The sequence below is a fragment of the Onychomys torridus genome, chromosome 15, assembly GCF_903995425.1.
Source record: "Onychomys torridus chromosome 15, mOncTor1.1, whole genome shotgun sequence".
Lineage (NCBI taxonomy): Eukaryota > Metazoa > Chordata > Mammalia > Rodentia > Cricetidae > Onychomys > Onychomys torridus.
In genome coordinates, this window is record NC_050457.1 from 41,688,643 (window position 1) to 41,698,596 (window position 9,954).

A 9,954-nucleotide genomic window follows, 5' to 3' on the forward strand; every position below is an offset into this window, starting at 1 on the left:
TGGTCTCAACAATTCACACTCTTACAGTCCCTCCTCTTTCTCAACAATTGGACTCCTGGAGCTCCAGCTGGGGCATGGCCGAGGATCTCTGCATCCACTTCCATCAGTTATTGGATGAGAGTTCCAGCACGACTGTTAGGGTGTTTGGCCATCTGATCACCAGACTAGGTCAGATCAGGCTTTCTCTCGACCATTGCCAGCAGTCTACAGAGGATGTATCATTGTGGATTTCTGGGGACCTCTCCAGCACTCTGCCTATTCCTGTTCTCATGTGGTCATCATTTATCATGGTCTGTTTGGGAGGCACCCAGCCTGTGGGACCTGGACCTATCCTTAGTGCATGACCTGGCTATTTGGAACCTTGGGCTTACAAAGGGACACTTTGCTCAGCCTAGGAGGGGACTGGACCTGCTTGTACTGAATCCACCAGGTTTAAATGATTCTCCAGGGGAGTCTTGGCCCTGGAGGAGATGGGAATGGAGGGGAGGGGCTGGGGGGAAGGTGAGGGTGGGGGCGGGAGGACAGGGGAACCCATGCCTGATGTGTAAAATTAAAACACAAATATAGTAACAACAAAAAAGATTCACACTACACGTAATTATAATATCATCTCAAAAATAAAAGTAATAAAAAACACTTGCTGCCAAGCCTGCTGAACTGGGTTCTAGCCTTGGAATCGACATGGTGGAAGGAGAGAGCCGACTTCAAATTGTCCTCTGACCTCAGTATGCGTGCCTTAGGGGTGTGTGGGAAATTTTAACATGCTTTTCCAAACACAATGAAGTTGTTTAGAGGTGAATTTGGCATGTTAACAGCTCCTTATTGGAGTTCTTCCAACAAAGTTGTTTCAGTTAGGGGCTCATGTTGCTGAGGATGACCTTGAACCGCTAATACTCTTGCCTTTACCTCCTAAGTTGTGGGATTTGCAGGCAAGTGACATTAGACCAGGCAAGGTTGCTTCTTTTAAAAATCAAGTTACTTTCCTAATTACAAGATGTTTTTCCTGAGAAAATCAGAAAACTATGGAGAAAATTATCCACAAGCTTACTCACTCAGACCAGCTCAATTATAATGATGCATGAAAATAAAATTAAAGGCAAACTCTAATTTTAAATGTGTTTATATCTAAGTCCCCACAATTTGATGCCATCTAGGGGGACTAGATGAAGAAATGTGAACTCTAGAATAAAACCCAGAGGTATGCCAATATTTGAAAAAAGTAGAGGAAGACCAGCCAGGGGGAATGTGTCAGCCAAGAGGAGAGTTTAGAGTGGGTTACCATCAAGGCCATAAAAGCTTCCTTTTGAAGTCATCATCAAAGCCACCCAAACTCTGTGACAAACAGTAAATCACTGCCTGGGGGCGATCCACATGCAATCTTATTTCTACCCACGCTGATAAAGCAAGGTCAGAGAAACCCAAGTTGGACTGGACAAGGTACTATGCCTCCTAAGAATCTACTGCAAAACTATTCAATTAGCCAGTTAGCTTTACCAAAGAAATGCACAACAACCAACACTAGCCATTTTGAACTATAAAAAGAACTGAGAAATTACACAATTACACAAAACCTCAAGCATTAATGTGTGAAGAGCTACATAAAACTTACTGATATAAAGGCAGGGAGAGAGGGCTGTTTCCGAGCCCTAGCTGTTCTAGAGGACCTAGGTTTGAGTCCCAGCACCCAAATTGTGGCTAAATCAGTAGCTCCAGAGATCTGATGTCCTCTCCTGGCTTCTGCAGGCACTATATGCACATGGCACATAGACAAAACACTTAGGAAAAAATAAGACGCTGGCAGCCTTGCTTTGTCCCAGCAGGGTTCCACTTACACATCCCATTAACTCTAATTAGAGTCTCCCATTAAAGTATCCCAGTCATATTTTCTAATTTTCATTCCTTTTGAAATAAAAATAAAAAATTATTAAAGCCTTAGTTTAAGATTGTGCACAACAGCAGCCCTATTTTGAAGAGTGCTGTAAAACTCTCATTATTAACAATTAAAATCAATAAAAGATATTTAATGGTTTTATTTGTATGAGTATTTTACATGCATGTGTCTATGCATGTGTGTGCCTGGTGCCTCAGAGGTCAGAAGAGGGCACTGGATCAGGGCATGCAGGGTTGTAAGCCCCATTTAAGTGTAAGTGCTGGGAGCTCCCCACTGAATTACCTTTGAAATACTACAGTACAAGGTATTAAAGATAGCCCAATACTGTGATTAGTGGTATGCAAATCTATTTTTCCTTTTAAAGACTTATTTAGACAACGAAACAGACACACAGGAGGGGCGTAGGGGGGATAGAGGGGGGAAGGGTAGGACATGTGTGAAGGTCAGAACACAACTCGCTACGGGGCTCTTCTTCCATTCAGCGTCTCCTAAGCCACAGCAGTTGAACCACTTTTGAATCACCATCATTACATCTAAAACTAAACCTTCAGTATAGAATCTGAAAACTCAAGGTTGAATGATAAGTTAACATAAGAAATGTTGTTTTTCAAAAAAAAAAAAAAAAAATCAATGTGTTTAATAACTGACAGTTACAGAATTCTTAAATGATTTTATTATTCCTCTGGTGAAACTGAAATATCCTCAAGGTCCCAGATCAAGTGCTTGCTCCTGGCTTCCCAACAGCTGCGTCCTGTCTTCTTGCGGTTTATTTAGAAGAAAGTCAACTATCTGCAGGAGAACATCATCATCAAAGCCTTTCACATCCTTATCTTCCACTGTCTCATAAAGAGGCTTACTCTGTGTCCCCCAACATATATTCTTACGAGGGTTATTTTGATCAGCTTGTACAGTCAGCGCCAAAGTATTTAACTGGTAGCAGAAAAAAGAAAAATATTTTCCGTCTGTGATCACGCCCTGGGAGACAAAAGGTCGCGTAACATCTGCTTCACTCCAGAATCCTGTAGAAGAAAGCAATGCGGGGCTTTACACATGTTGATCTATTTTCCCAAAACAAAGCACACTGGAGGATAGCAAAACCCTCTGAAAACCCTGACCTACCAAAGCCCTGAGATTCCTGTTTCCCTGCTCCTCTCACCAACTCTACGTTCTCTTTCTGGATTAATGTTTCCTCCCTTCCAGAGTCCCCCAACTTATGATCGTCTTTTTCTACAACTTTAACCTTTAATAGCTTCCAACACTCACTTAGTAATTGAAGAAGTTTTACCTACATGAATCCTCCTGCATCTGATATCAACTCGATGGCTTTGAGCGTGCTCGGAAAACATCCACACCAGCACCACGTAAACCCCAATATCCATTATGACCATTTATTTCACCAAATATAAATACATACACACGCTCTCCAAATCTTCAGGAAAAGTCTAGGTTTCTATGGTTTCAACACCATGCCCTTGGAGAATCCAGTGTCTTTGGAACGTTTTGAAAGAGGTTTAAAGAATTGCTGTCACTGCCTCCAGTGTCTCAGGCCCTAAGGTTCCAGGATGTCTTAACACCTTATCTACTCGTTTTTTTGTCCGGTTCTCATTCTAGACTGACAGGTTTAATACTTTTATATATACTGCCATAGCCAAGGATCAACTTACCATCTCCACATGTATAATTCATATTTAGTCCTTCATGGAGACATCCAACAAGTTATTGCTCAAATGCAGTAGGTAACAGTTTATAGTTCATGAGCATATAGTGCCACTGGAAGGTATTACTCACCCTTCTTCACTATCCCAACCCCACCTCCTACCATCTTCCCTTCCTATTAAAGAAATAGAAGCCAATAAAGGAAGCATAAAGGTGAAAGGCGGACCTACAAATGAAAAAGGAGACTCCAGTAAGAACAATCTATATTAAAATTCCTCCTAGGTTACTGTGCAGAATCTAATCTAGTTCATACTTTCTAACTTCAGGCTTTGCAGCAGAATCCAAACACCTCATACTGGACTCAGAAAGAACAGGGTCTGCTTGGTAATGCCAGTCCTTGGTCCAAACTCTAGCCCAGAAAGATACAGTTTCTCCCTTCTGCCATGCTACTGCACAGCATTCTCCTCGCCCTTTCTGTACCGGCCTCTACAGGTCCAGCTAGCTCTAGGCCCTTCCTTAAGGACTTCAAGCCTGTTCTCTCTGCAGAGACTTTTTTGGCTATTCATCTTATCTTAATGTGTCTTCCTTAGACTCTGCATGAATAGCTCATGTTTGAAAGTCACTTCTGGACATCTTCCCATAATGACTGTATTCAAATCAATTTTACCTCATACCTCACTTTTAACCACCACCCCAAAATCGCAATACTTCTTATGCTGGTACACTTTTCTCATAACATCACCACTCTGAAAGGAGTATATGATTATCTTTCATTCTCCACTGCATTAAAAGCTGCAAGAGAGTTAGCTTTGTCTGTTACTCAACACTGTCTTCAAATCTAACACTGGTGACAAAAACGAGCATTCAAGGCCCGGTGAGACGACTCGGTGGGCAACACGCTAGAGACCCAAGTTCGATTCCTGGGAGCCACATAAAGGTGAAGAATACTCAATCCACAGAAAGTTGCCCTGTCACCTGTACATGCCTGCCGTGGCCCACATGCCTCATTGAGCACATTTGCATCTACTGAGAGAGAGCTTCCTAACTGGAATCTTGACTCCAGTATCATTTTCTTTACTACCTCGAGAACTTTACAAAGTGAGAAAACCTACAAAAATCTGATTTACTCACTAGTAGTTTTTGAAATGTTTGTAAAAAACACTAGAAAACATTTTTGTCTGCATAAGAAGTAATCACAGTAAAAGATCAAGAATATTCCTCATGTGTACTTGAAAATTTCAAATGTAAAATGTATTTTATTATGGATTTTTAAATAACTGCATTTTGTATCAATGTAAACTTTTCAAAATGTTCGGCTCCAGGTTGTGTCTTACCTAAAGAAAGCAATCTGAATAATTACATTCTCAACAGGTTGTACCTTCAAGAAGGAAAACTGACCTAACACTGGACTTACCTTGGTACATAGCTTGAGCTCCGGTCCAAGCGAAAAGACTCGCAAGGGCATTAGCTCGAAAAACAACCTCTACCTGCTCAGCTTGGTTTTGTTTTAACAGCTTTTCTCTATGTAAACGGTCAGGTAACAAATGAAACTGGGTGTGACCATAACAGCATGGATCTGCTGTTTTTGAGCCTAATGGAAAGAAAAACATTTCAGTTGAAATGACAGCCAGCAGATGCCCGAAGGCATGTGTTAGCATTTATTTCAAGCACATCTTCTTCAAACATCGTATGCCTGGTACTCAAAATACATAAATGGAAATGCCTTACATATTTTTTTTTTAACTGACTATGGTAAAGTTACCTGAAAACAATTCCCCAACATGTTCATTATCACAAAGCTTACCAGGGCTCAAAATAGGCCAGGTTATATATAAAAGGCATTTAGAATTCTTCAGTATTTAATTTTCAGTCATTATTAAGAGCTGCTATTGCAGCATCCCTTAGTGTGTACACTTTATGAAGGTTCAGGGAGTAAAGGGCTTGCTGTGGAACCCTAATGACTTGAGTTGAATTCTTGGAACCCACACTGCATTAGAATGTACTCCACAATCACTCTCTGGCCTCCATATTTGCCCTGTGGTACCAATACCCCCACACTCACAGTATGCACACACATTCACAATAAAAAATAAAACAACAAAAGAATTTCCTTACAATTAATGCAATAATAATACCTTTGTTCATTTTATAAAAAAGATTTTTATACTACATTTCTAAATAAAGAAAATAAGCTCATTGGGCAGAGTGCTTGCCTAGTATGCAGGAAGCTCTGCCTTGATTCTGAACACACATAATACTGGCACGGTGGGACATGCTCCTCCTCTAAACTCAGCAACAGTTATCTGAGGTCAGGATGATCTACAAAGTTTCAAGGCCACCTGTCACTCCACAGTGAGTCTTAAGGTAGCCAGGGACAAAGAAAGCAAAGAAAAAGAGCAAGAAAAGAAAAAGAAAAAGAAAACCAGAGGATGAAAAAGGAGGAAGGAAAAGGAAAAGCAGAGCTAAGGCAGAAAGGACTGATGGTCCAGCTTTCATCAAACACTGACATGCCCCATTTCATTGTTAAAGTAGTTTTAAAACAGTCCCCAGTCACTAAGACCACTGGTTGAGAAACAACTAAGAAAACGGCCTAGAGGACTAACATAATGCTTTCTTAAAGTCTTCACAGGGGCATCTAGGAACTAATAAGCATATGGAAAGGACAAAAAAAAAATGAGGTGTGTTAGGGCAGACGTGAGGCCTGCTAGTGCTTGAACTTCCAACGTATTAACTACAATGTATAAAACAAACAGGGTGCTTCAATAAAATGCTATTCATGATCCCAAGTCCAGTTCTAAACATACAAAATACAAACTACTTTTTTCCATATAATAAAACAAAGGCCTAGCAAGCATAACAATTTTTAAAGGTTAAATGTTGCTAATTCAGGAGATGCAACAAAACGTTCAAATGAAGACCCAAAGTTTTCTCCATTCATGTTACAATACCTTGAGATTATGAACAATATTGCTCATAGACATCAAACTTCTTAGTTTTCAAGAATTAAAACTGCACTGGGTATGGTAGTATACACTTCTACACTATGGAGGCAGAGGCTAGAGGACTCTTGGCACAAGTTCAAGACCACCCAGGGCCACACAGTGACTTCAAAGCCAACTGAGCTACAGAAACCCTGTCTCCATCTAAAACAATAAAATATAATAATTCAAATTAAATTAAATTCAAACTAAAGTTAAAGCATGCTTTTACTTTTCACATTTTGAATACATTTATGGATCAATACGTAAGGAGAAACTTACCAATAAATATGGTGTTTTCATATTGCCGTTTGAATAATGGAAGCTTATCTGGTTTACATTTCATAACAGGGATTTCTACAGGAATGGAATAATCCAATGGAACAAACTTAAAGAGTAAGAAAACACAAAGTGAATTCAGAAACATTTGTATCTACTTCATTTACAATTACCTTAGATTTAACGTTTTTCCAATGAATTATTTCTTACAAAATGATCTGAGTATACAAGTTGACAATCTCTGAATCAAAATGCTAGGGACCAGAAGTGTTTCAGACTTCAGTGTATTCACAGTTTGGAACATCCATAGTCTGCAGGATGGGCATTCCCAATTGAAAACTCTGAAATTCTCTGAGTTCTGGAGTGTTTCAGACTACATTGTCTAAAGAGAAGTGCTCAACTACACTAACATTTACTGATGGGTCCAAAGTGGTCACACACGGAAAAAATTTTAAAATCCTGCTGTAATATACAATCATAAGTTGATTTTAACACACTGATGCCTTACATATTTAAAATTATTTGACCTTCATAGAACACACCATACACAATTAGAAAGTTGAAAAAGACTTCCAGATGAGTTGCCATCATAAAACAAAAATGGAAGGCAAGAGATCTACCCAAAATACCTCATCATATTCACCTGATTGCCTGATTGGACTATGACAATGCTTACACTTCATGCCAACAGATACAAAACCTTACCTCAGGGAGTTGCTTAGATATTCTTATCTGGTTGTGTGGTTTATCATTGATTTGGTATCTTAAAGCATCAATATGACCTTTTCGATGACCAGCCGGAATCCTTTCTTCACCACGATGCCAGTAAAAGTCAACAGGGCACTTACAATCTATCAAAAGAGAAAACTGGTTATTGATTAACTTAGTCATACCTGTTAAGACTGGCATGTCTAAAATACATACATATAAAAATTACAGTGATGTTAGGATCTGGGTTACAGCACTCAAAATGTCATTATCATAGACCCTGTAATTAATGGGGCTACTCAGTTAATAAAGATGCTCGAATGACCGACAAGGCACCACTCACCAGAATATAGTGAGAACAGTTCTATGAAGCACTAACTTCACTTTTACAATTACTCTAAAGAGTACATCTAATTCCAATCACTACCATCTTATACAAGCACTTTGATATGAACAAAGTTAAGCTTTCTAAGCCACCAATGGTGAGTAGTCAAAAGTTATGGTGTTTTCCTAACACCACTTCCTTCATAAATGAGGAAGGGAAGACACTCCATGGTTCAGATCAGCACACATCTACAGCCATGGCAGAATTAATTCAGTGAATAGTAAGACACCCTCTGGACCATAGGCATCAATGAATTACAAACACATTATCAGCGGGGGTATAGCTCATGATAGAGTGTATTCTAGTTCCTGAGTTCAGTCCCCAGCACAGCCATCCCATCAGACACACACAAACAAAAACATGATTTATACATGACTTTTCATGTCCACACTGAACAAACACAAGTTTCCGTTGCCTGGGCCTAAAGCTTGACCCCTAAACCTACCAGATATTGGGTTATAAGACTCTAGCAACACTTAACATGTGTCTCTTTAACTCTTCATTTATAAGATGGATTCATGATATCTACTGTGTTACTGTGAGGATTAATTGGTTGGCATTTAGAAAATCTGGAAAAAGGACAGAGAGAGTGATTGTTGAGAAAAGGTTAGGAATTTTAGCTAATATCTATTATTTAACCTTAACAATTCTAGGACCAAATAGTATTACCCTGACACTCTCATCTTGAAATTAAGGCAAAGTACCAGAAGTTGATGTTTTAAAGAGTATTACCCTGATTCTCATCTTAAAGTTAGGGCAAAAAGCAAGAGAAGTGGATGTTTGACCGATGGTCACCAGCTTTCCTGGGGAGGAGTCAAAAGACAACCCCAAGCTGCTTCCACTTAAGAACTTTTGGCTTGGACAGACAGAAAATCTAGGTGAAGGCATGGTACAGTGATGAACTTCAGCTGAGTCTAAACTTTTAACAAGTGAGCGCTACTTAAACCAGCTGGGAAGCCTGGAAGCCCCGAGGACCGGAATAGCAACCCTCTGCAGACTTGCCCTACACCGTCCCCACCACCCCCAGGCTGGGCAGGAGTCCCATGCTCACCGAGGGCCGCAGTGGTCAGGACAGGGTTGAGTGGGGCGAGCAGGTTCACCAAAGTCCCCACCACTTGGTCCAGGACCGACGAGGCGAGGGCCTGGCGATGATCGAAGAGGCGCCGGCGCCGGGCAGGCCGCAGGTAGATATGCGCCTGCAGAATGCAGTCGCAGACGGCGGCGCGCAGGGCCGCGAGGTCCAGCGAGGGCGGGGACCGCACGGGCGCGGGCGGCAGGCCGGAAAGGTACACCGTCTTGGTGAAGCCCTGGTACCAGCGGTCGGCGTTCAGGGCGAAGGTCTGCGGATATACCACGTACTTCTTGAACTGCATCTTGGTGAGGATGCGTATCTTCTCGTCCACGGACGGGGCGGCGTGCACCGCCGCCTGCCAGCGCTGCACCCGCCGCAGCCGCGCCGCCTTGCTGTCGGCGGTCATGGAAGCCACGATCGGCGGGTACCGAGCGACCGGCGTCACCACGATCTCTGCATCGCTCCCCTTGGTGGCCGGGGCGGAGGCCTCGGCAGCGGCCTGGAGGGACAGTCCCCGGCGGGGGACCAGCTTCCAATACCTGGCCGCCGCCATCTTTGTCCGCGAACCCGGAACCCGAGGTCAACTTCCAGGAACTGTTCCTGCGCGCTTGCCGTAGCGACCAATCGCTTCTTGGAGACGGGTGTTCAGTGGGTTGGCGGTGTGCCGCGTCTTTTAGTTTGCAGCCAATCAGCTTGCTCCTAAAGCTTACGCTGCTCTTTTTGAGTGTTAGTGCGCGACTGGACTGACTGTGCCTGAAGTTGTATTGATGCTCTGAAAAGTGAAACAATGGAAAGGAGTCACTGCTTGTAGGTTGTTTCAGGGACTCGCAATCTTCTCACCCTCAAACATTTAGGAATATCCCCCTCCCCAAAGAGAAACTAAATCCGTACAGTGCTTAGTTTCATTTGCGTCTCATATCGCCCCGCCCCACCCTGTTAGAATTAGAAGGTTACTTCAGGAAATACAGCCTCTCTTATTTATGTA

General features: G+C 42.0%; 1 protein-coding gene across 2 annotated transcripts; it reads right to left on the reverse strand.

The window, feature by feature from the left end:
- Window positions 1–2,541: 2,541 nt before the first annotated feature.
- On the reverse strand, window positions 2,542–9,558 carry Mrps30 (mitochondrial ribosomal protein S30). 2 transcript variants are annotated; one of them, XM_036207423.1, is made up of 5 exons: window positions 8,949–9,558; window positions 7,510–7,655; window positions 6,808–6,913; window positions 4,962–5,138; window positions 2,542–2,910 (listed from the first exon to the last, which is right to left on the reverse strand). In XM_036207423.1, exons 1-5 carry the CDS (start codon window positions 9,520–9,522, stop codon window positions 2,594–2,596), a joined length of 1,320 nt encoding a protein of 439 aa, XP_036063316.1. In that variant the 5' UTR covers window positions 9,523–9,558; the 3' UTR covers window positions 2,542–2,593. The 2 variants fall into 2 exon arrangements, with proteins under 2 accessions (XP_036063316.1, XP_036063317.1); XM_036207424.1 differs by lacking the exon at window positions 4,962–5,138.
- Window positions 9,559–9,954: the final 396 nt, after the last annotated feature.